This window comes from Nesoenas mayeri (assembly GCF_963082525.1).
Source record: "Nesoenas mayeri genome assembly, chromosome: 6".
NCBI lineage: Eukaryota > Metazoa > Chordata > Aves > Columbiformes > Columbidae > Nesoenas > Nesoenas mayeri.
Window position 1 is genome coordinate 26997557 of NC_137545.1, and position 26836 is coordinate 27024392.

At 40.1% G+C, this 26836-nt stretch overlaps 1 protein-coding gene across 1 annotated transcript in view; it reads left to right on the forward strand.

Moving 5' to 3' along the window:
- The first annotated feature begins 1155 nt into the window (after positions 1 to 1155).
- Positions 1156 to 26836, forward strand: part of LY75 (lymphocyte antigen 75) — a 48405-nt gene continuing 22724 nt past the window's right edge. Inside the window, exons 1-19 of the mRNA XM_080346419.1 lie at positions 1156 to 1781; positions 4067 to 4441; positions 5498 to 5671; positions 5936 to 6100; positions 6716 to 6826; positions 8541 to 8681; positions 10384 to 10572; positions 11242 to 11399; positions 12319 to 12429; positions 13717 to 13805; positions 14150 to 14322; positions 14498 to 14694; positions 16096 to 16238; positions 21252 to 21333; positions 21905 to 21973; positions 23199 to 23322; positions 24180 to 24215; positions 24489 to 24664; positions 25789 to 25853. Of these exons, the coding sequence (XP_080202545.1) occupies positions 1697 to 1781; positions 4067 to 4441; positions 5498 to 5671; positions 5936 to 6100; positions 6716 to 6826; positions 8541 to 8681; positions 10384 to 10572; positions 11242 to 11399; positions 12319 to 12429; positions 13717 to 13805; positions 14150 to 14322; positions 14498 to 14694; positions 16096 to 16238; positions 21252 to 21333; positions 21905 to 21973; positions 23199 to 23322; positions 24180 to 24215; positions 24489 to 24664; positions 25789 to 25853 (2663 nt within the window). The 5' untranslated portion in view covers positions 1156 to 1696. The remainder of the gene's footprint in view (positions 1782 to 4066; positions 4442 to 5497; positions 5672 to 5935; positions 6101 to 6715; positions 6827 to 8540; positions 8682 to 10383; positions 10573 to 11241; positions 11400 to 12318; positions 12430 to 13716; positions 13806 to 14149; positions 14323 to 14497; positions 14695 to 16095; positions 16239 to 21251; positions 21334 to 21904; positions 21974 to 23198; positions 23323 to 24179; positions 24216 to 24488; positions 24665 to 25788; positions 25854 to 26836) is intronic.

Sequence of the window (26836 nt, forward strand, 5' to 3'; positions counted from 1 at the left end):
GAACCTCCCCCCTATTAATATACATATTTGCTGGTACATGTTTGGTAAATAGGATGGTGTTAATTTCGGAGTTGCTGGTGTATGTTCAGTAAATATGCACTGCAAGCTAATAGTTGCAAAGTTAAATGCTTTACTAGTCTTTATACCAAAACTAGGACAGTCAGTTATTACATAAGAAATAGCACACATTCGGAAAGGTTCACAGGGATGCAGGGTTCACACCTACTGCTTCTTGTCTTTTTGTTTTATTTAAAAACAGACATACGACACACCATCCCACCACATATTTAATTTTGGTTTCAATAGCTTGCTTTTGTATCAGACTCACCAGTGGGGAATTTCTGCCTCCCACTCTGCATGGAGACTTTAAATCTTTGCTCTTCCAGAAAACAAACTCTTGTAGCACAGTTCCGCTTTTGCTGTAGCTATGGACCACTCTCTGTCTGAATCTGATTTCTGACTTTTCAAGTAGCTCCTGCCTTGGCATCCAGGTCTTGTTCTGCAGTTTCCAGCAGGAGAGAACATTTGCACACTTACAGATGCCTGGTTGTGTTCACTGTCTTTCTGCTCAATTCCCAGCCTAGCACACCCTCAACTCCTGTCTTCCTGGCGTCCAGAATCCTACATCATGGGCACATTTGAAACACATAAAACAGACTGCATGCTGGGCTTCCCATCTATGAAAATCTAGTATTTATTTCCCTGAATGGCTGCTCCTTCAAGTCTAATCACAATTGATTTTCCTAGCCAATTTGTTGTTGTCGTTGTGACTTTGCAAGCACTTTCTTGCACAGCTGGGGTTTGATCAATACAGCTCTTCCAGGTCAGCACCACATCACCTAATGCGCAGATATAAGCAGACTTTTTTGTTTTATGTACTTCTGTCAATTTTCCTTCTTTCTCTTCTCCTCCTTCAGGCCAAGTCATTCTCCCAGTCTTTGTGTTTTTATTTTTGGTTCTGTAACTTCCTGTAACCAGCATGGTAATTTTCTGAGCAACAGTTATTTCAACTGCTCCAAATCTCATCCCCTCCTCCACCTTCCCCGGCAGAAACGGATCAGACAATTACGATTTTAGGTGCTAGCCACCAGAAAACTGTCAGCGAGCACAGCAAGGCTGCCCGGCTGCCTCTGTTCCTCCTTCAGCTTCCCCAAGGTCCAGCTGGTCCCTGTGCAGGTCCGTAACGCGGTGGGAGTGACTGGCGCTGAAGCACGGCCCTGGGGTGTCACAGGCACGGGACTTCAATTACCATGCAACAATTAGGTCTGCTTTTCTATTTTTTCTCAATTTTTCCCCATGTTTTCCTATTTTTTTTCTGCTTCCTTTTTCTCTTTCACTGTTCCTCTTTTTTTTTTTTCTCCTTTCCTCTCATGTCCCCTTCATCTCCCCCGTGTTTTCCTCGTCTTTTCCACTTGCGATTTCCCGTCCGCTGTAACTTTGCTCCCGGCGGGGCAGCCGCGGCCCGCCCGTCCCAGCCGCCCCGACCTCTCACACCCGGCAGCCGCCCAGCCACAGCCCCGCCCCTGGCCGCAAACCCGGGACCGCTCTTCTCCTGGCAACAAGTGACGCTTCCCGGGACGGGCCAATCGGGCCGGCTGCTCGCGGTCCAGGCAGCTGGCGGCGGGCGCGACGCTCCGGCAAAGCGAGCCCGGCACCGCGCCCGCTCCGCGCAGCCTGCGCGCCCGGCCGCGGGAGGATGGCGCGGGCAGGGGGGCTCTGTCTGACCGCCTGCGGTCTCGCCTGGTTCCTCGTCTGCTGCGTGGCCCGCCGGGACCTCTCAGGTAAGCCGGGTGCCCACCTTGCGAGGGCGGCGGTGCTGCGCGAGTGCGCAGTGGAGCAAGAGTCACGGAGGGCCCTTTTCCGCTCCGGAAGGTGCCCGAAGGGGGAAGGGGGTGCAGTGACCGGCCTTCTGCCCCGGCGGTTCCCGGCATCTCCGGGTGTTGCACTAGGTGGCAAAGTCCAACTGCGTGGAAACAACGTGGGAAACTTACAAGGAGGAGCGAGAAGGGGAGGAAAACCCCCCATACTTCCATCCCGGACCGTGCGCTTCGCTTGGGCAGCAGCGAAACCAGCTTCTGCCCCGCAGCCTCCGGGTGCCACGTTCCCGGCGCCCGCGGTGCCGGGGCCGCCCCCGAGCCGGGCCAGCGCCGGGCCGGCGGCGCGGAGCAGAGCGATGGGAGGGAAGCGGGTCTTTGGCCTGTTCCCTCCAAAGGACAAATAAGCCGAACTTGGGCAGGTCCCCTGCGGCGCCTCAAGCCGTCGTTTCTATTCGCAGTTTACGCTCGGGGAGAGAGTCAGGCGGCTTACCCAGACCGCAGGTGGAAAAGTTTCATGTTGAGCAAATTCTTGCAAGCCAGCTCCGATAGCTTGGTGGGAGCGACTGGGAAACAAGTTCAGCTCTTTGCTAAATAGTTGCACTTTGACAGAAACAGGCTCGGTTTTGTAGCTGAAGACGTCAGGTAAAATTTCATGGCAAGAGCGTTGAACTGGAGTAATTGAGCACTGGTATTAATAAATTGCTGTACAGAGGGATTTGGTGTGACAGTATCAGTGGGTTTTCTCGGGAAATTTTAAAAAGTGGGTTTATTCTTACTGTCAGAATAAGGGTTGTGTGGGAAGAAGTGAAAGAAGAATGAGGAAAGGGAAGATCTGAGAAGAGGTCAAGAGCATGTTAAAAGAAATTGAAAAGAAGAAGAAAGTCTGGAGGGGAGAAGAAAAGCAAAAACCAGATATAGTGCTGAAAAATGACAGGGTAAAAAGATACCAAAAAACCAGGTTTGGTTGTTAAAATGTCTTATTTAGTTAATATAGAGGATGAAAGAAACAGTTGGTTAAAATGTGCTCTTTAGGAAAAGGCACTCCAGTAGGTGGCTGACTTAGAGATTCTTTACAGTTTTACCAGCTCAGTACTATTTAGATACTATTTGGCACTTATACAGTGGAAAATTCACGAGTATATTGGAAAGTAGTGGTAAAATTCACTGCATAACATCACTGAATATTTTCCTTGCTGTTCAGCCAAACCTATTATTAAGTCATATTAAAAAAAACACAGTAGGAATGTGATTGACAGTGCATTACTATTAAATACAAAACACTACTCAGCAGATTCTTTATTTAAACAGCAGAGTTGCAGCCTTATGGGTCTGGGACAGCCAAGGTCCATTTCAGCCTGGTTAGTGAAAGTTTTATGCCATGGGGCCGTCTTTATTGTGGCATAGAAACAGCTTTAGGACATTTTTTTCTTGCTTAGCTTAAGCTTACTGCCACTTGTCATAGTGTTGCTTTTTTACTGTCAGAGGTGTCATCTTGTATCTGTAGGGAGATCCATATCTCTTTAAAATTGCACATTATGCTTTGCCAACATTTTTTCTTTCTTTTCAATGACAAGTTGCGTCACAACTGAAAATGAAACTAGGGTTCCTGTACTGTTTTGAAAAAGATACTCCTAATCTTTGTGTGGCATCTTTGGTGGGCTATTCATTCTAAAACTCTCTCCCAAAAGCAGTGCCAGTTATTTTAGTAATTCTGCAGTTGCACCCAGAAACTGGTTCATGTATAAGCCTGTCATGTTGTATATCATATATGATACACAGTTTAAAAAAATGCTTACTAAGTGAAGGTAATTTTTAATTATATTTTATGGTACCTGCTGTGTGTGACTGCAGTTGGGGATAGGCCTGGACACAAGATTCTTTACCCAGTAAGCTTGCAAATTTATCAGGAGTTGATCCTGATCAGTATGTGTTAAAGAAAGAGTTCTCATAGATAGGATTTGACTTAGAAAACAGCCTCATTTTATCTCCACTCATTTTATAATGACTTTGAAACAGATCTTTTTTTTTCCCCTCAGAAGCAAAGACTACCCACTAAAGAGCAGGAAAATGTACTTAATGTGGCTTATAGAAAAGGGATAGTATAGTGTGCAAACAGCAGTTGATGTACTTTTCTGGTAGCATGTCTGAGAATGTGATTACCCTTTTAAAAATTAACTTCCTATGAAACTATGACATCCTATGATACTGAATCACACCTGTATGTGGATTTTTATTTTGTTCTTATCCAGGCAATGATGTTTTTACCATTCGCCATGACACACTGAACAAGTGCATACAAGTTAAAAACTCACGGATAGTGATAGCTGACTGCGAGGAGACAAGTGAAGCTTTATGGAAATGGGTATCCCAGAATCGCCTCTTTCATTTGGGGTCCAAGCAGTGCCTGGGACTCGATATATTCACCACATCACTGTCTCGCCTGAAAATGGTTGATTGTAACTCGAAACTAATGCTGTGGTGGCGATGTGCTGATGCGTCCATCCTTGGTGCATCTCAGTACAAAGTGACTATCAAGAGTACCTATGTAACCGCCAGCATAAATGCAACAGACCAGTGGAGAAGCAACAGTTCCTCCGATGATATATGTCGGTATCCTTATCATGGTAAGTTTGTACAGAGGTTTGGAGATTTTTTTTCTTTTTTTTTTTCTTTTTTTTTTCTGTTTTTTTCTTTTTTTTTCTTTTTTTTCCTTTTTTTTCTTTTTTTTTCTTTTTTATTGTTAAGGGCTTTTTGATGTATGTCTGTGCCAGTAAATCCTTAAAATGTATGATATGTAAAACTGGTCAGTAAAGCAATAGAATGTTTTGCTGTAGAGATGTATTGATATTCAAGTATGAAACTTCAACTTTTTTTTAATAAAAAATAAATATGCACAACTGCAGAATTTGTGTTATGGAGTAGCTTTCTTAGCATGTTTAGATCCCTTCTCCACTATTTTAATAAGACCCTATTTAGTTACGAAGTGTCAACCACCATCTATCAGAACTGACACTGTCCTCTTCACACTGATGGGAATTTTGCTGTTAGCTCGAATAGCAGTAGGATTTGAGGATATATTCTTTCCTGGTGGGAAAATATGCAATCAAATGCAAGCAAATTCAGTGCATGCTGCTCACTTGCAGCCTGTTGGACTGTCAGGTCTGGTGGTCTGTCCACTTGCCATGGAAGCCAGTCTCATCTGAAATCTCATGCCTGCTGGTAGAAGTGGTGAGAACTTGCTTTACCATATTTAACAGCACAATTTTCTTTGTGTTTGAATTGTTCAGAGTGGCTGGGCTGAAGAGCCCAGTCGGTGCCAGTCCCTCTCCTGTTTGTGTTGATTCCTAGAGCTTTGTTCTGCAGTACTCTGTGCAAACCTCCTGGATTTCAACTGGACAATGTATTTGTCCCTAACTTATCAGGAAAGGGGAAATGAGCTTCTGCTGTGTTATTCCCCACTCAGAAGTAAAAGTACAGAAAAATATTTTTGTCTCATTTCTTTCAGTGCTAGCATTGCTGTATATTATCTGTAACAACAAGATAGGGTGTATTAAGACTGCAAGTGCAATTTGCATGCTTTTAAATTAACTATGTCTCTACAAGCCATAACATTGATTTGCTGTTCTTTCCTCCCCTGGAAAACTTGTATATATTTCTTTAATTATTTTTTTTTCCTGCAGAGGTGTATACCAAAGATGGGAACTCCTATGGGAAACCCTGTGAGTTCCCCTTTCTGTATAACGCGACGTGGCATCATGACTGCATTCAGGATGAAATGCATACGGGTGGGAAATGGTGCGCCACATCTGAAGATTATACTCGTGATGGCAAATGGGGAATCTGCTTACAACCAGGCATGTTGGCTTTCTCAATAGACATCCTGAAAGTGTTCTGTTACTTTATGTATGACTCCACCTTGGTGTAGCACATTGCTGTTAAGCTGGGTAAAAGCAGGTCTCTTTTCTGTCACAGCATTGACGATTAGCGCACAGTCTGCACTACATGTATATAAAATATAAAAAGTTGCTAGACTTTCAGTTTTGTAATTTTTCTTTTGAAACGTTTGTGATGTTTCAGTATAGTTGTTGTTACAAGTACCTTCTGCTTCCTTTGAACAGAGGATGGTTGTCATGATATCTGGGAACATGATCCAGGGTCTGAAAGTTGCTACCAATTTAATACACAATCTGCTCTTTCTTGGAAGGAAGCTTATATATCATGTCAAAGGCAAGGGGGAGATTTACTTAGCATCCAGAATGCATCTGAATTAAGTTACATACAAGGTAGGTGCAATTATACACATACAAATATCGGGAAGTCCTGACAAATTAACATAAAGTGAAGACAGCATTTTAGTTTCTGTCTTAAAATTATGGGTTAAAACTTGGCTGTACTTAAAATGCATCGATGCTTTCATCTGTGTAGCAAGAATAGGCTGCTAATCTCACTTGGGAGGTGGTTGTTTGTTTTTCTTTTTTAATTTAGCTGTGTGATGTCATTGTAGTGGTTACCTGTTGTGCATATTTATAATGAGGAATGTCCCCAGTATCTCAAATACAGGCCAGAGTGGTGGTAGGTGTTTTAGCAGCATGTTACCCACATGTCATGAAATCGTCCTCACTGATGTTCATGCTTGACCTGGAGGAGTTATCGACAGTTATTCACTGTTGGGAATATAAAACCAAAGGAAAGATGTCTGAAGGAATTGGGAGGGAAGACTTATGTGGGTGAAATCCTCCTCAGTTCAAGAAAGGCTGCATGTGCAATTACAGTAGCAATCTTTCTTTCCTCAAAGGCATGCCTTTTCGGATCACATTTTTAATGTGAAGGAGACCAATAAAAGATGAGCATTTTATGTGAATTGTTTTCTTTAAAAAATATAATAAATTTATCTCTAGCTAAGGAAGACATTGCTGAGATCTTTTGGATTGGCTTAAATCAACTGGACGTTTCTGGAGGTTGGCAGTGGTCAGATCACAAACCTTTGAATTTTCTCAACTGGCATCCAGGTAATGTTTCCAGTGGTATTAACAGTATTTACAACACAAACTAGTATAATATTTTGCTTTGCCTTTTTTTGTTTGTTTGTTTCTAACCTTTCTCCCTTGGGTTTCATCAAAACAATCATTGTTGTTCCACTTCCTTTAAGAGTTCAGAAACATCTTTTCCTCCTAGCCAGTGAATCTTTCTGCACTCGTTCTGTATTTATGAATGATTAGATTAATAAATTTGTAAAAACATAAAACTTAAGTAGTATCTTTGAGGCCCATTTTAGTAAAGAATCTACAGCTTCCCTAGCTGCTAAATTTCTCCCCCCACTGACAGAATGACATTGACTTCCCTCAAATATTACAATTATTGATGCATGTGCAAGAACTGACATTGTTTAGAAGCCTAACTAGTGTTTTTAAACTTCAGGGTTGCTTAAATTTGTTTCAAGGTGGAGATGAAGGAAGAATAAAACTTTTGAAAACCCTTTTTTAATTACTCCCATGTTCCTAGTAGAACTGGTGAGAGTCTTATTTGTTTAGAATTTTCAGCATGTATCTGTAACATTCTCACAAATATGCCATGCATGTGTATACATGAAAATCCTGGAGGAATAATAATCAGTAATACTGAAGCTAATATTGTTCCATCAGGTGATTTTGAACTCTTGAAAGTGGAATTCCCTTTTTCCTTCAGTTCTAGAACAGTGCTGTAATATGAAGTCTGTGAAAAAATAAAAACTGGTTCCTGTTACTTCTTTGAAAGAAATTTGTGAGATTTTTCCAAATATCTTTCTTTTGGAAAGGTCAAAGACTTTTGCTGCACGTACTACTGACTGCACCTTCTTCTGGAACTGTGATGACACTGTAGGGCTGTAATGCAGGGCTAGAGACCAGCCTGTCCTGAGTCACAGTGACATAATTTAGTCTGCAGTCACGGCAGACATACTGATGTCTACCTCTCTTGTGAAGAACGCTTGCTGGTATCTCACAGGAATTTTGCTAGCTGAAAGTTGTGTCCATTACTTCTTGTCCTTTCACTGTACACTGCTGAAAAGACGCTGGCCCTGTCTGTGTCCTACTGCCCCATGAAGAGCTAAGCTCCACCCTGAGCCTTTTCTGTGTGAGACTGAATGAACACATAGCAGGGAGAGCTGCTCTGTGTAGGACACCACTCGGGTTTGCTCTGGGGCTCAGAGAAAGAGCAAGCTAAAGAGTACCATTGCAAAGGGGCTCCGAGGAAAACTGGGGACTGCAAAAAAGAGTTCTCCACTGTGATATTTTTAATTTGAGGCCTTGTCTCAGGTTTCTGTTAAGGTGAGGGTTATGGTTAGAGTGGGGAGAAGGAGTGCAAAGCTGTGTTTGGATGGGGCTGGAGGGGGTCTGCCAGAGGAAACTGAGGGCTGCAAAAAGGGTTCTCCCCTGAGATCTTTCTGGTCTGGGAAAGTGCTCAGCCAATGGCTTGTTGTATTGTAAATAGAACATTCCTCCTGGTTCTGTGATTAAACATTGGAAAAGAAGTCCAGATTCCTTGATTCTGAAACTTCCTCTCTTGCAAAAGCTAGACCTATGGTAGGACAGGTGCCACCAATCAAGTTATGCTCTTCAAATACAAGATGCTGTACTATGCAAAGTATGTTGTTCTTCTGTAGAAAAGCACTAGAAAAAAGAAGCAGTTACTACCTTACTGTTTGATAACTTGTGCTCTTCTGTTTTTGTTTGTTTCTGGCTATAGATATGCAGAATCTGTCCCCGCTGGATGGAACTAGCTGTGTGGTGATGAATGCCGCTTCAGGGCAGTGGCAGAGTTACCATTGTGGGGCTCCACTTCCATATATTTGTAAGAAGTCACTCAAAGAAGTATCAAGTCTCCCAGGTAGGACAGCTTGCATTTCTGTTTTTGTATGTTAATGAATCTAATGGTCACAGATGGAGTCTTCCTTCCTCAAGCCTTCTTATGTGTCTTTGGCAAAACACTTGCACAACAACTTTGGGTTTTTTAGCAGACCAGAAGCAAACTCTGTATCTTCAGTGTCAAGATGATGCATCACAAACAGCTTTTGTTTTTTTCAGCTTTCTCATTCACATGTAAAACATTTCCCAGCACAGTCCTACCCTTTTATCTTGTTTTCCTCCTTGGCTTGTGCCTTCTTTCATGTGCTGCTGAAAGTCTGGAACTGTCATTTGTACCTCAAACCTTTCCATCTCTGCTTTAAGCCCATTTCTCTCACTCTCTGTGTGTATTGGCATAAAATGGGACCTACCTGAGGCTTGGATCAAACCTCGTCGAATTCAAGTAGAAGTAGTGAAATGACCTTACTATTCTTTGAAACCAGGCCCAGCACTAGAAAACAAAATTCAAGAGTTGTTATTCTGCCCAGTGTGTAATTTTTACTGGACCAATAACAGCTCTTACAAGATAAAAGTAAATATTACAATAGGAAAACCAGAACAGTTTAAACCTTTTATTCTGTTCTCCCTACACACACACACACAGTCCTTCAGTTTTCACAGTGTCCAGCTGTGACATAGAACTGCTTTGGTGTTTTGGGCTGTTTACCACCTGATGGATGTCCAGTGCTTCCCATCTCCATGGCCTGTTCTTCCATGTGTGATTTGGCCTTACTCAGTTTCCAGTACTCACGCTTGTGGGGCTCTCATGAGAAAACTTGTACTGGAAGATGATTGTTCTTGTATTAGGGGAGGACTATAGGATAAGAAGGATGAAGCAGTGTCCTGGAGGTGTAAAGTGTCATGAAGTATTACTGGCTAAGGCACATTCTCTCCAGCTACTCCAGGGAGGTGTGTTCCTTTGAGAAAAAAAAAAGTTAGTAAGCAGTTTAATTAAACTGGTTCAAATTTTTAAACTATTCCTTTAAAACTAACCATCCTTATCTGTTTACTGGCTCCTCAGTGGGTTATGTAGAGTTGTTACCAGTGGTTATACAGTGGTTTATTAAATAAAACGCAAAATTCTTGTTATTTTATAGTGTATTTTGAACCAGAAAGGCTATTACTATATACCTTTTTCAGCATACATTAAAACCAGATTAAATTCTTGAATATCTTAGTTCAGAATAAAAATATTTAAAACTAAGCATTTGTTTCATTGTGAGCTATTCAAAATCGGTCTTCTGCATGGTGCTGCATATGGATAATAATGACCTATAAAAGGGCAAACCCCTGCCAGAACAACACAAGCAACTTTTTGTGGGGGCTGCTGTCCTGCAATGAAATAACTTGATTTGCCTTTAACTACTTTTGAAATCTTGCTTCCAATTACTTCTGAACCTTTCACTTACATTACGACCAGCTTTGTGTTATGCATTCCATCTTTTTACTTCCACTTTTTTTTTCTCCTGCTGCCTACCTCATGGCCCCAAACTATTAAGAGTCTCCATAATGCTGTTCAGTGAAGTCTGTTTGCTTGACTGAATTGCCCTGAAGAGATGTGAACACGTTCTGATCGCTGCTTTCTGGCTGTTTTCAAGGTGCTGCCAGATTTAAAATATTAAGAAAATGCCAATCCATTGCAGTAGCCAATGTAAAACTCTAATTCCATTTCTCTTCACTATTAGAGTTTTGGACACACTTGGACACTCACTGTGATTCGGGCTGGCTTCCCCATAATGGTTTTTGCTACATGTTGGTGAACAACCAGGCACCTTGGAGTACAGCAGATGAGTTGTGCAAAGCAAATAAGAGTAACCTCATCAGCCTACACTCATTAGCAGATGTCGAACTTGTTCTTACAAAGCTTCACAGTGGTGAGTTGGGATACTTGTAAAGGTCAACACCAAGTGCTGCACACCATAGATTGCAAGCCCCTTCTTATGTTCTAGCATGTGATTGTCATAACCTCTAGCTTTTAAATGAAGGTGCTAATGCTGAGCTTGTCCACAGGCAAGTGCTGAGTGTTGCTGTTCAGGTCCAATCCCTCTGTATTAGCTTTTGTTTTGAGCCATTTCGTTTATTTATTTGTTTGTTGGGCTGACCTGTTTCTAGTTGCCTAGTATCTTGTATTTAATTTTTCCATTCAAAGAGAGTCATAGATAGTTGGGTCAATATTTGACTGCTGGGTCACTGAACTGATAAATGTTATCTGTACTCTGTGGCCTTATGTTTTTGCGTACAGTCTAAAAATTAAATTGGGTTGAGCTTTTTTTGCTTGAGTGTTCATTATTTTTTTATTTCTGTGGGTTTTTTTCATTACCTTCTCTGTGAAATTTATTCACATTTATGAATATAAGTTAACAAACGAAGTAATAAAAATATACCGTACTTGTCTCAAATTCCCCTTCTGATGATAAGAAAAATAATGTGGCTTTTTTTTGTGCCATATAGTGATAGAAACCTAATTTTACTGATTTGACATTTCTTTCCAATTAGCTTGAATACTTTTGAAATGCCAGTGTTGTCCTAATTTTAAATTACAGATGCTAAAGAAGAAACGTGGATGGGTCTCAGAAATGATGATGTACCAACCTTGTTCAAGTGGTCAGATCACTCAGCCGTGGTTTTTACATATTGGGATCAGAATGAACCAAAAGTTCCTTTTAACAGCACTCCGAACTGTGTGTCATATTCAGGCGAGGTAGGAATACAGTGTTGGGTTTTTAAAGTTTTTTCCCGTCATAGGAGAGGCAACACTGATGTGTTTGAAAGTCAAGGAGAGGGTAAAAGCAGATAACTGGCTTTATTTCTGGAATAATCTTTAAAATACAGATAATAATTTTGTTACAATCAAATTTCTTGAAATTGTTTAGCTGACATTTCATAGCTGTGTACTGCAAAGAATGGAAGAAGCTGCTCACAGCTCTGAAACTGCTGCTGCTGTTGGCCAGCCGGTTGTCCTTGTCACTCTGTATATTGGGTCACCGCATTCTTGTGTGTCTGTGGCAGAGAGCTGGGAAGGACTGTTGAAAGGAAAAGCTGCGTTCAACTGCCTCCAAGACCAAAGTGGGCCATCCTATTGGGATGGGTAGTGAGATACCTCAGTGAGAGGAGAGTTGAGATGCTGGGGAGGTACAGCACAGAAGCAGCAAGGGGTGGTTGGTGGGTGGGAGATGGAGGTCAGAGAGATGAGTGAGCAGGGGAGCAGGCTGTATATTCCATCTCCCAGATTCAGTAGAAAACTGGGGCAAGCATCTGTCTGCTGGGCTGCCAGGCTGGCAGTGGAGCTCCTGTGCCCAGCTCCTCTGAGCTGCCTCTTCCTCACCTCTGCAGGGAGCTGAGCACTGCCCTTGCCCCTACTCTTTTCCATATCCAAGAGAGCTGGAACCACCCTGGCCTGTTCTGCCCTTTTCAGATGTGATCCAGAATCTTCCCATCTCCACATTTGTCACCTTTGTCTCTCCCTTCCAAACATGCAACTATGCATATAAGCCAGGGCATCCCATCCCCAGAAGCACTAGAGGCGTTTTGGCTTTCCCCCTTATGAAAACTCAGCCCCTGCACTATGGAAGTTGAAAGATTTAAGAATTTCTAATACTTTTTTCTTTTCCTTCTCACAGTTGGGACAGTGGAGAGTCAGATCCTGTGAAGAAAAGTTGAAATATGTGTGCAAGAAAAAAGGAGATATTTTGAATGAAACAAAATCAGATAAAAATTGTTCATTGTCAGAGGTAATAGGAAGTCTGTGTTTCTTTTACTTGGTTCAGAAACCTGCATAAAATTACTTATTGACTCTACTTCCCATTTCCTTCTTCCCATACAGTAAAGTCTATGGAATGTTTTGGCTGAAAAAGGACATTTATATAGTATGAGCCAAATTTCAGAATATCCTAGGCAGACTCTGGATGTATTGCCACTGTGTTTCTTGCTGAAAGTAGTATGAGCTTGGACCCAGGAGATGTTGTGTTTTATTTATTTTTTGTTTGTTTGAAAAAAACCCCTTGCTTTTACTAGATATGTTATTGCAAATGCCGTTTGTTCTGTGGTTTTTGCTTTAGGCGTATTTTAAAATGTAGGGTAAGCACTTTGCATCATAAAGATATGCAGAGATTGATAAATGAGGTTATGTTTCTGTTACACTTCACTTGGCTCTCATTTTTGTTCTTTGGCTTGAATAAAGCTTGTGTGGGTTTTTTTTTTTTTTGTGGGGCTTTTTACTGGTTTTGTTGTTGTTTGTGGGATTTTGTTTATTGTTTGCTTAAGTATGACATATCACAGCATGAATAAGCCTTGAAAAGGAGTCTTTTCTGTTTTGAACAATCTTAGGATGGTATTACTAGCTATTCCAGAGTTATTTCATTCAGTTTTGTGTGGCATATTGTCTGCAACAGGAAATACGTTTAGCCCTTATCTTTCTTTCTGCACAACCTTAGGGTATTTTTACTCTGTCTCTTCAGAGACTGCCAGCATGTAGAAGTTGCAGCTTTCTGGGCTGTTCAGACCCCGGTGGTATTGATAGGCTAGCAAACAGGTAACACAGCAATGTTCCTTGAAATTTCAGTGTAAGTATAGGGAAAATATTTGAATAATAGAGAAATTTTGCGAGTTCACACATTTTCAGTATAACACTCTTTTTTTCAGAAGGGACACTAGCAGTGCCCTCTTATTATTCTTCGGTTTGGATGCTGGCATTGGTGGAACAGCATGAAAACACCTATTGTTTTGAATAGGACTAGGCTGTTGCCCTTGTGTTTCTCTCTCACATAGTAATCAGAAGACTCTGCACAGTTGAGCTAAAACAGTGGAGTATTTTATTCCTGTGGTTGCATTATTTCTTAGAACTGTGAATCTGATGGTTGATGATACTGGACTTTGTATGTCATACACTGCATGTCTTTCTAGTATTCGCTGTGCCAGGTTGTGGGCACCAACCAGTGTTAGCAATAATTTATTTTCTCCTGAAGATAATGCCTAAATTAGGTTATTATGTATAAACATATTTTTCATTCTCTAACCAGGGATGGGAGAGACATGGCAACTACTGTTACAAGGTTGATAAAACGGAAGTTTCATTTGGAGCAAAGTGCAATCTTACAGTGATGAACAGGTAAGGCACCGCTCTGTAATTTATGGGCACATTTTGCAGCGTGATGCTGGAGATGTAGTCAGAGATTAAAACTATGCTAATTAGTGGTTTATAAAGAAAAAATAGAATTGTTTTTGCAGAGAAATAGCAGCCCATGTTTTCCATGATGTGACAATGGTAAACCTACAGTGTAAAATGTTCTTGGAAGCATGTGAATTCCCAGCCTGCTGACCCCATGTTGAATACAGGACTGCCTGGACAAACACTTGAACTAACTTATGTAATAATATGTCTGGTGTTCATATTGTCTCAATAGTTTTGCATCTCTTTCAAATATTGATGCAAATTAATTTGTGAATTTTCAGATTTGAGCAAGAGTTTATAAACACTCTAATTAGAAAACACACCAAAGTTGAAGAAAAATACTTCTGGACCGGTTTGCAGGATATTAGCCAGTCAGGAATATATTCCTGGGGCACAGTGGATGGGGAAAAAACTGAAGCTGTGACATACACTAACTGGAATTCCTTGCAACCAGGTAAATTTAATAATTTTAAAAATACATGAACATATTGTCATTTTATATTGAGCAAGCATTGGAATACCACGTTACGGAATTCCAAGGATGAAATAAAATAGCCATTCAGAAATGTATGGATTTTTTTGAAAGCCAGCAATAGTTTTAAATATGTCTTCGGTGTCTTAAATCTTAGAGTTTTCAGGAGGATGTGTGGCTATGCCCAGTGGAAAGTCTCTTGGAAAGTGGGAAACTAAGGACTGTAAAACCACTAAAGCGTTTTCTGTCTGCAAAAATTATATTGGGCTGCCCAAGGAGCCAGAAGTGCTGCCAAAACCAACAGATCCCTGTCCCCCTGGGTGGCACAATGGATCTGGCCTCGCCTGCTACAAGGTAAAACGTTATTCCTGTTAGATTTTAATTGTTTGTTACTGTCCCGCAGCAAGCATGTTATTAGCTGTTTTGTGGCTTATAGCTGCTCTGAAAGGTATTTCAAAGATGTTTTACGCTGGGAGGAGGAATTAATGTTGGTTCAGGTTGACTGTCTCCATGTGTGCTTGTGCGTCATCCTCTGCCGGTTCCCGGAAGACGCCGTGTGCCTCGCGCTGCTCTGTGGCTGGATCTGCCGTCAGAGCTGAGTGGGTGACAGCATTTGCGCCGTGCTGCCACCTCGGGAGCTGGTGCTGACAGAGCGTGCTGTGTCTGTGTCCTGGCCTGCCTGCCGACGTCTGACACGCAGAGACACCTAAGTGGGGGAGGAAACGCTTTGCATGACCTTCCCTTGTCCTGTCCCTCTCCGTACTGAAGAGTGTGGATAGGATAGGAGAGGTGGAATTTTCTCTAATGTGAATATGATTATCAAACTTGATAAAAAAACTGCAGCCTCAATTGTGTTTTACTGGTTTTGAAGTAAATAGTAGAAGTAAGCAGCCATGCTGTTAGCTGGAATGTCTTAAACAGGTTTGTATTTCATGTTCTTTCCTTCCTACTAACAATCAAATGAAGTTAAAAGTGAGGCTGTTTATTGGATTGTTTATTCATTATTTCTGGACTTGATGTCTGCAGTGAACTGTGTCTTGTAAACAGCTCATGTGGCAAAGTGGGGAAACCCAGCTCGGGTAACAAGGCTGTGGGCAAGGATCCTGAGGGGACACGTATAGCTGATGTGCAGCATGGCTGTCCTGTAGCTGATGGGATGTGACAGCTGGTCCTGGCAGCTTCTCCAAAACTCTTGTTGATCAAGAGCGGCATGGCTGTGCAGACACACCAAGCTGATAGGAATCGGCTTGGACTGAAGTCGAGGGGACCAAGTGGACATGTGAGCTGAGGTGTATGAGCCAAGTACGCGGCTCTGATGCGTACAGGTAGCAAAGGCCGTGCCAAGGAACTTTCTCCACTTACAGCACCCAAATGAGCCTGGTTTCAGTGAAAATTTGGCTTCGCAGTTCACCCTAAATTTTAAAGAACAACATCCTTTAAAACCTATAATTTGGCTTGCAGTTTTGGAATAAGTTGGGTGTTGTTTTCTAAAATCTTTCTGGTAAAGAAAAACAGCAAGTCTGCCATATGGAATATGTTGCATTTGAAACAAGTTTTGTCAGCTGAACTTCAGAGTCTGGCTGTTGTCAAACAAACTGAAAAAAATAAAATAATTGTTAAGAAGTCAAGCTCTCTCCCTATGGAAATACCACTTATTCATTCCTGCCTAGAGTGGCAGGAATGAGTAGTACAGGAGTGTTTTAAAAGTGTTATCACTAGTGTAATTTTTTACTCTGACTTTTGGCTGTTCTGAAGTTCTTCCACAGTGAAAGAGTGCTGCGAACCAGGACCTGGGAAGAGGCAGAAAGATTCTGCGAGGCACTTGGAGGCCATCTGCCTAGTTTTAGTCACTCAGAAGAAATCAAGGCACTTCATTCCATACTGAGAAAAATAATCAGGTAACAAACCGGCCGTGGGCTAAAATTTTGATTTCAGTCTCATTCTGCCGTAGATTGCAAATGCTGCTGCTGATCCTGAACGGCACGTATGAGATAGTGTGCGGTGACTGTGTTTCCCACAGTAAAAACAGTGAGATGTGGCATTTGAACTGCTGGTCATGCCACTGCCTTCCTGGAAAATGTCAAGGGAGTACAGCCTGGGCACGTTTCACAGTACTGGATGGAGCGCAGGGAGAGGTTTGCTTTGGGCATCTTCCATTACATGAATTTAAAGTCTATGTTGTTATAAAAAGTGTTTCCTTCTTTATGTTGAATTTTGACACAACTGGGTGATAGTTGTTCTTATTCTTTACTGATACATTCTTCAGAGATGAGTTGTTATTTCAGTTTTTCGGGTAGGTCTCATGTTTATTCATGAAATGTTTCCTGACGAGACTGGGTGCTGTCTTTTGAAAATGCGAGTAATGTAGTGTCCAGCAATCTGGTTGGCATGGATCCCATTTGGCATAGCTACAATAAGACTATATGAGCATGAGATGGGTGTGTTGAATTTTCTGGTATCAACAAATTAAATGCTACATAATTTATGAGTCTAAGGCTCTATTTTTAATCGGAGGAACTGTCACTGTCACTGCAGAGCTTTATTAAGCATTGGTGTGATGTCAGATCCTTGTGTAATATGTTTTTTTTCATTGGCAGCCTGTTTTTTAAGAACTTTTGCCAGCTTAAACTCAAATGCTGCCAGTTATACAATCTAAATTTTTTCATCAACAAACTAAATCAGGATTATTTCAGAAGCCGCCAACGTACAACACTGCGATTAAATTTTAAAACTTGATGACTGAAGAGATGCCTTCTTGAAAACCTGGTGAACTTTTTTTAGAAGTGCAGAAGTAATGAAAATGGCTCAGTTTATGTTAATAAGAGACAAAAACATAGTTGTATGCTCTATATATAGATGATGTAGCTTGTATAAAAGCCACTTGTGACTCCTTTGCTAAAGTCCCTGAAATACAAATCGGTGCACAGATTATTTTTAGCTATAGATCTTATTATACTACTTGCCATTACAAATTTTGTTTTAGTGTACCTAATTTACTATGAAAAATGAACAGAGAAGCAACTTATTTCATTTTCGTACAAGTACTTGGAACTACTTTTCAGCTTGCAGGCTGTCTGAGGTATTAATTGGAGTTAAGGGCCACTTTTTGTTAGGAGTTTAGAGGTAGAGACTTCTGTCTTTCCAGAAAGTCGGCTGATACGCAATGTACTATGGTTCCCATACTTCAGAAAACTTGAACTTAACCTAGAAGAAGGAAAGTCCCAGTTCTTCAGTATTATTCTACCAGAACTTGAATAAGGGGCAATATACTAAGCCCAGTATGTAAATATGGGACACTATATCTAGCCCAGTATCAATTCATTTTGTAGTCAGTGTTGCAGTAACTGCATGTGTCAAATATAACCCAATACACAGTATTTCTGTCTGGGTTAACCCCTCTTCAAGCATTGCAGAACTTCCTGAACAGAAATACTACATATTTGATCTTGCCTGAAGTATTTTAAATAATGTTTGTTTGTTTAGGTAATGTGATTAAGTGTTTAAGTTAGTTATGCTTTTAAATTACTCAGGGGTGGTGATAATATATTTTGGAGATCAAGAGTGAAGGGTAGTTTGTCTGAAAATAAGCTCATCTGAGAAAACAGAGAAGAAACCAAGTGAATTATTTCACCAAGAACAAAGAATTCAGGTAACTAGGAGAAATCATGTTAAGATAACGTTAGGGACAGTTAGCTGCCGGAGTGCACCAGCATGCAGTTTGTCTGTGTTTCTTGCGTTTACTCAGTGCAAACCCTGAGCTAAACTGTTCATTCAGTGCATGCATTTCAGCCTGGGGAAGGAGCCACACCTTGGCTTCTTTGGTTTCAGGTTTTTTCCCCTTGCACAGTTCTCTGGTGACTCATTGAGAAGTATTTGTTTTTAAATGTTAGCAAAAGTCAGTTTGCCTCACCAGGAAAAGGGCAGCTTACCTAGTCCATTCTGTTCTTTGCTCGCATTCCACCTTAGAGGCAAATAAGAGCTAGAATTGCTCCAGCCAAGTCGGGCGACTGCCATTGGAAAGGAAAATAGAATTTGCCTGCCAACCTTCCCCTGTCTGAAATAAATAGGAGATAACCTCTTTTCACTTTGAGGGACATGAATAGAGGCAGAACAGATCTGGTTCAGTTACTTCCATTGTCTTAGGATTGTTTTTGTGGGCATTCTGCAGCTTTTAGCTGGCAGCGGTGCTGGATGCAAGGGGATTAACAGCTTGCGTTGGTTAGAAATAACATTTCAATGAGGACACCTTACTGGAAAGAAATCAGTTGCCTTGTGTATGTACAGCTCTGCTTCTGTAATTGTTCTGAATCTAGAAAGCCTCACTAACACTTAAGTTTGCAAGAAAAAAATTATCTTATTCTCAATACACTGGCCAAAACAGCAACAAAGCTGAGATGCAAGTTGTAGTAATTGCATGAATATAGCTTCTCTTTTCTTCCGCTGAAGAGCAGGTGATTAGCACAGGGCAAGGATTCAGTTAGTGGTAGTAACCTGTGACAGAGGGAAGAGGAGAGGACCAAATGGGCATCATAGATACTTTTAGTCCAGCACTGCCTAGAATCAAATGGTGCCTTAAATTGCACCATTAGGGCATTGGCCCAGGTGTACATGTGTTGTCTCTTGTCAAGAACTACGTTGAACTACATGCCACAGTAACAATTTAGGATCTTAATCTTGGGTTGGAGCTGACATAAGGGACAGAAAAAAACCCTTTTCTGTTATAGCAGTTAGAATATGACAGTAGAAAAATTACTCATTTATCTTCCCTTCACATTGATCTAAACTGTATTTACCCACTCCTGCACAACTTTGACTTCTATGAAGTTTTAGTTTTGTGTGAATCTGGCACATTTAAAAAAAAATTATCTATTTGTTACATGAAAGCCAAATATAAGTTGACAGACTTTGAAAAATGGCTCTAGTTCCTCAGGTAATTATTGCAGATCCTTCTGAAATGAGTGTCTCAAATTTTCTTTCTAGTAGATATTCCTCTGTGATGATCAGTTGCTTAAACTGCACTAAGCCTATAGCTAATGGGGAGGGTTAAGCAATGTCTGATTCATAATTGGAAAGAACCACACAAAAAGAAAATCCTAAAGATAAATTGCCAAAAGCCACTTAGCGGCTCAACAGCTGTGAATATTTGGCTCACAGTTTTTCCTCCTGGAGTGACATGGGACATTTAGGCTTTTTAGAGGCCCCTTAGTGGTATCATTAAAAGACTAAAGACGATTCAGTGTGATGTGATCACACTGTCACACCAATGTCAGAAAATTAATACTGGAGTTGAGGGAAAAAAAAAACATTGTTGGTGGCTGATGCTTTGCTTCCTAATGGGAACCCTACCAAATAAAACACTGTTGACCTTGGATTTCGTGTACTTAGCCCACACGCTTTTGGGCTAAACTGCTGGTTGTTGGTGCTGCACTGTCAGCCTTTTCAGGCTTCATTTTATTACCTTTATGGTGATGTATGCAAAAAGGTAGTGGCACAGTCTTACCAAGTCATTTCTTAAGACTGCCCTGTGATTTTTGTAACATGGCTTATGCAGGTAAGCATGGGTCTGAGTCCATTCCTCAACATAATAAAGTCATTTTCATAAACGTTTCAAGTTCTGTCTTAAAATCACTTCGATAAGTTTGTCAGCACCACTATTTTGGGAGCCTCTTCTAAACTCTGACCTCTGCTGGTCAGACATCTCTTTCCAGTTTTCAGACTAAAGTTATTTTGGAGTCATGGTTCCTTCAGACACAATGGCCTTTTTGCTCCAATAGCTCCTCTTCTTGAGGTATTAGTCTCCTATGATATTTTAAGGAATTACATCCTTTCTCTGTCTTTGTTAGTCAAGACGAGACAAGACAATCCTCAATTCTTGTTAATAACCTAAACTCTCATTTCCTCAAGCATCTTGTGTTCTGTCTCTGTACTGGGTGCAACATGAATTTATGGAATAAGTACTCCTGATACAGTTTTACACGGGGCCTGTACTGTGGCATCAGTACTTGGCTATTGCTGTCAGACCACCTCAATGGGAGCGCCTTTTCCACAGCTCTGTTGCATTAGGTTTTCACGCAGTCTGTGATTTCGTAGAAGACTCATGGTCTTTCCCCCTCTGATGCTTCCAACTGATACCATCATTCAGAAAAGTGTCTATTGCCTTTCTTAGGCAGAGTAGCAGACTGGAGTCAATTATTGTAAATTTCAGTGCCTAGCACAAAATTGATACTATGAGAAGTAGAGGTTGCAGTACAAAATTAACCCTGTGGTTTGACATATTCCACTTACAGTTCTGACTGTAATGCTGTAAATTGAAGTAATGTTTCTATTGCCATTCTTTTGTGCAAGCATTGGAGTCAGTGGTGGTATTGTGTGCTCATTTATGTCTATGTCTCTTTTATGAGGGTGTATAACTGAAATATGTTGCCCACACTTGATGTGGTTATATCACTGACAAATGTGAAGGAAATATGAAGCGAGTTGTTCTGTATGAGTAGAATTTTTCCTGTGGTTTGAGGAACAGTATATTTCAGCTGATGGTGTAGAGAGAGATGACCTGAGATGGACAAAAGAAAGAGCAGCAAGCGAAACACTGTGTGTGATTCTGGAAGAAAAGTGTAGAAAAGAGACCTTGATATCAAGTGACAACTGATGGAATGGTGAGGAAGTGAGAAAAGAAATTCTCTGATTTATTTTGTTTTCTCTGTGGCCAGGAAAAGACAAGTTACAGATATTAAAGCAAAGTGCAGAAGAGGTGCTAGCCCTTACACCCGTTTTCACTTTGAACTGCTACAACTTGCAGTAGTAGGCCTTTGGTTTTTCTGCTTGATCATAAATAAAGCCATAGGTCAGTCTTTCTATTAAATGAGCTGAACCATATTCTTGGCTTAAGAGTTTATTTTGTTTATTTACAGCAATGACAGATGGGTATGGATTGGAATGAATAAGAGGAGTCCAGATTCTTTGGGAACCTGGCAGTGGAGTGATGATAAACCTGTAAGTTAACTTTTAACCAGGAAACGTCATGTCCTGATTTGTTTCAGCTTGGATTGGATTGAAAGTAAATTTATAAATATTTTAATTAAAATATGGCAGATCCTTCAGCAGATGAATAATTCAGAAGAAGTTTGTGCATTTAAGAGCCGCCATCCAGGCAGACTTCCAATTAAAAACATATTTTTAATAAGGTTAAGCTGATTTCTGTCTCTATTCCATTAAAATATTTTAACATAAATGTAGTAGTAGACATCTAAGAGGTAGTGGAGAGAACAAGATGTCTTTGTGCCACAACAGAGGAGAGGGTTTATCAGTTCATCTCCTTGATATGTCAGACTCCTCCAAAAATATCTTTCTCTTTGTAATTTATTCATTTGCCTGAAATTGTGAGTTCCTTCCCTCTCCCCCCATAATAACAGGTACACAGACTCAAAACTGATCCAGTAACTGCCATTTAACTCATCTATTTTAATAGTGATAAACATAATGGAATCCCAGGCTTGAATGGTTATCTCTGGGGATTACCACAGCAAAAATAATAATAAATAATAATTGTTCTTTCATCTTGTAGGTAACTAGTGTTATGCCACTTGATTATCTGGAAGATGAATATGACACAAGAGACTGCGCTGCATTAAAGGTTAGTTTCAAGGTTTCTAATAACAGTTAAGCAGTTTTTTTATGAGCCAAACACTATGCTAATGATAACCTTTCATAAGACTTCTTTTGAACGACAAAATATTTTAGTAACAATGCTATTCTCTGTTGCATAATACCATACTTTATATGTCTTATATATTGGATGTAACACTTAAGGATGTCAATGTGGAGTCTAAAACAGAAAAGCAAACAGAGTTCTACCAGTAACATTTAAAATCTAGATTAATTTTAGTGAACTGCAAATTAGGAAAATGTTTGAAACCTAGAGTAGGGGAACGCAGTAGCCAGGATGGACTGTGTGTTTGTGTGTATTTCCTTGTTTACTTGTGAAATAGCCTGTAAGTGGTGTGTTGGTTTCTAATTCAAAATGTCAGGCCTTTGCTTAATTCCCAATTATATTCTTCATTGCTTAATTTAGTCTTGATGTCAGGAGTTTTAAAATGGCATTTAGCTTTTCTGAAGCATCACCTGACCTTTTATGAGATCATTCCAATACCATCCTTCTTTTAACCCAATTAGAACCACCTCTGCTTTTATGATTTATTGAAGGAAAGGACGGTTGCATCCCTCTGCTTCTGGTCACAGGCATTTCCGCTCATTCTCTTGTCCTGTGTTCATGACCCCAGGCTGAGAAGCTGTCAGCATTAAGCTACTAAACATTTTAGACGAGGGGAGCAGTTTCAAAGGGACACTGTGAATATAGCGACCTCCCTCCCCTGTCTGCTAGGTGTAGGCAAGTTCTTTCACTGCAGTTCTCCTTATTGGAGAGATTCGCAAGAGTAAAGTCAGATATTAAGTTTGTAAGATATAATCTTATATAATGAGGATTATTTCTGTGCCAGTGCAGGTGGTTGCTTCTTTTGAGCAGAAATGAGAATAATTTCAGGGCAAAAAAAGTTTCAACAGATAATTCAATAATAAGCATCGATGAGAACCTATGTGCTACAAAAAAGTAAAGAAACAACATTGCAAGAAGAGACTTCTGTTTGTAGACTTACCTTAAGCCCTTCATTTAATTGCTTCACAAGCTTGGCTAGCATGGAGGGTTATATTTGAAGAGTTACAGTTGTATCTGCTCATTTTTGCAAAGTAAGTTGTATAGGACTAACACCACAGTAACACTTTTGCCAAAGTACCTTTTTAATAGTTTCTTTTCACAGGCCTGTGCTGTAGTAACTCGGTTCTCTGTGCCCACTTTTATACAGACCTCTCAGTTTTCACGGAGATCATTTTGGAGATTTTATTTCCATGAAGGCAGAGACCTGGAATTTTACTTCAAGCCTTTTGATTGTGAAGCTAAACTTGAATGGGTCTGCCAGATAACAAAAGGTAAACTGCACTGATATCCATTTATTCATATAAAAGAGCTTATTATGTACTACCACTGAGTTGTGATTATTGCCATTGCAATACAGAAACTTTGCAAAAATATTTTATATTTTCTTCTCTGAACTGTTAAGATGTCAGTACATGAGATGCCTCACCTATTTCACATACAGATGTGCTCTTAGGATACTCAAAGATAGATCAGAAAATGACCATGAGGAGGATGCAGTCTCAGTGCTCCCATATTCTTTCTTGTCTTATGAAAGAACAAGTGAGTTCTTATTAGCCACCAAATTGCAGCATTTCTTGACTTAGTCTTTCTTAGTGATATTATTAACTAAATGACCACAGACATCTTGGGTGTACAGCTTGCTTCAGCCTTAGGTGAATTAGCTGCCTTCTGGTAAAACTGGTGTACTAGCTTGACATGGCAGTGATACAGGAGTGGGAATACAAAAGAATGGCATGGCATATCTGCACAGATCCAGGAGTTTCCATGTAGTATGAAAAGTGTTGCAATCCAGTAGACTTTTATGTTTTGGTTGTTCATTAAAAGGGTTTTTGAGGATGAAACTTTCTTGTGGAGAGATAGTGGTAGATATACTACTTTGATGCTTGTGTTCTTCCTGGGAGAAAAAACAAACAGATTTTTAAGGCTGAGGTATGCAAAACTTCCATTAATTTTATGTTAGCTTATTTCATACTATTAAACCTGTGTGTGATTTCCTTCTTTTTTTTTTTTTTCCATCATGCCTACTGAGGAGCATGAGTGCAGTACATCACTTCCATTATTGGTGACTACAGTCTTGTTAGAAGGTGAACTTGAAGTGACTGTTCCTTTTTTTTTCTCCTCTGGACAGGTAGCACTCCAAAGACACCTGAGTGGTATATACCAGGTAAATGGACTTTTTGCATATTCTTCTGCTATGTGTATACAGTTGTTAATACTCTATGTCTTTTATTAGTTTTGTTACATTACTTACTGTAATAGCTGTTTGATACCAGCAAAGGACATGACTGATAGAATTTGATTCTGAGAGAGCTCAGAAGGCAAGAAGGAGTGTTGGATCCTCCCTGTGTCAAACTGAAATGTCTTACTACATTCAGAAAAAGAAAAGATGTATTTTTCAGAACTGATTTCTTATGCGTGTGATGTTTCTTCTGCATAGATGAAATTGGAGTTCATGGACCCCCACTTGTTGTTGACGGAGCGGAGCTGTGGTTTGTACCAGATAAAAACCTAAGCTTCCAGGAAGCTATTTTCTACTGTCAAAAAAATGATAGTGATTTAGCCTCTGTGGAGTCTTACCTCAAACTCAGGACAATACTATCTCAAATAGAAAAGGTAAGGAGGTGTAATCTGTTTAACAGGTACATTCTGCTGTAGAGAAATTTTTGTGCCAGTTTTCACAATATAAGAAAATGTTAATCCTTAATTTCTTTCGTATTCCTGTTGGCCTTAATAGTTTTAAATTGTATTTAAAAGGAAATGATGAGTTGAAAGAGAATTATTTTAATGTCAGTCTTGTAAAAGAACTTTTAAATTTAGAAGTAGTCTTAACAACATGAAAAACAACACCACAGTCACAAAACAAAAACAAACAAGCAAAAAACCCAACAACAACCAAAAAAAGCACCAGCGCTTCCAAACGTAGAGAGTGTCATAATAGGACTGTCGTGTAAGCATCCTGTTGTCTGCAAATACTTCACTAACGGTTGTGCCGGTTCTTGGTTTGTGTGTGGGACAGCACCTCATTTTTCCCCTGATGAGAGAATTTAAACAGAAATGCATGATGGTCTGCTCGCCTTCACTGATGGGTTTGTGGTGTTCATATCATGAAAGTACATTTGTTTAAGAAATCTTACCAAAGCATTTCAAGTTTCAGCACCTCTCTTACTGCTTATGAGACAGCAAAACTTTCTGAAATTAGCAGCTTGCAAGCTCTCTTTATGAAATTTCTCCTGACAAGCTACCTGGAAGGAGAAATTCCAAGGCAGGAGAAGGGGAGGATTTGACCTGCTAAATCTCTGGCCTTTTCATCAACTATTTATTGTTAGGCTCTCTGCTGGAAGAACAGGATTATACTGAGGAATGGAGGTCCTGTGGAGCCACATCAGCTTTAGGCAGCTTGCAGCTGTGTCCTGGGTTTCTGGTAGAGTTCCTGCTATGAATTTTGTGGGAGTGTTGTATCTACCACACACTTAAGACAGTGTTGCAAGATTTCCTGTAGCTTTATGCAGCACACTGGAAAATGTGAGCTTTTTCTTCTAGTAGGTACAGGGTTTCATCTACTTAGCATGAGTCTTGAACTATATCCTTTCCTATTGCTGAGGAATAATAATTCCTGCATGTTTTAGAAATGTTTTAAATCAAAGTTGATTTTGTCGTTGATTTACCCTTGGTAGATTCTGGAGCTCGTTCTCTATGGGTTGTAAAATACACTGGGTTTTTTTTCTTTATTTTCACAGTTATCAAACAGCGAACAGAAGTGGTGGCTGAAGTTTATTGATTATGGCTACAGCTATCATTCACCGTATGTAGAGTAATTATGAGATGCTTTATTGTAAGCTTTTTTTGATATGCTTTTTAGGAATATAGTTAACTAGAATAGTTTCCAAAGGAAAATATTTTATCCCCAGATTTGTAAAAGGCTACTTCTTCTGTATCATCCCAAAGAAGTAAGATAAATAATTTGAACTAAGCTAGAAAATAATTCAGAATTAGTCAGTGATCTCTGTTCTCTCGTTTTGTTTACACGTACCTGGACATATTCTTGCCATGCAAAACTTTGACCATGGAGTACATAAACCAGAGAGAGTAGAACCATGCAAATAGTGGCAGTATATTGGGCAGTATATGTTTACAATTAGAAAGTGGGTATATTTTAAAATATTGTTGAAAAATCTGATTAGCTGCCAAATTCTGAGTTCCGTTCCCATTAGAAATGTTGTTGTCAAAAATTTAATAACTTAGAAATAACTGAATTCATAATTTATCGGTCTATTTGAGCCTCTAGATTTCAGGTTGTTGGGCTTTGACATCTTAGTCTTGTCATGTGAATCCTTGAAATTTGTGGTCCTAATAGGTAATTTATCCCATTGATCTTTAAAATACTTTTTTTTTTTTTTAAATTATTATTTAAGACCACTTCTATGTTCTGTTAATAATGGAGGAACTGTAAAACAAAACAACAACCTGAAAAAGACCTTGTCTATTTGCTCTGAGGACATCTGAGAAACACTTGAGAGCAGGGAATGTGGAATTGGTTTAAGGCATCACTCTTAATGCTGGAGTCTTGGAGGGCTTATAATAGAGTCTTGCAGAGCTGAGATGACTCACAGCAAACCTTGCATCATGCCATTCATGGCTGCGGCAAAGGATCATGGGCTTCTTATGAGTAAAAAGCTTCACTTGCCAAAATACTACAGCAATATACTACTTTGAAAATAAAACAGGGCTATTGCCCATTCTCCTCACTTGTCCTGACAATGTGCCGGAAATCGCAGTGTGGTGGTA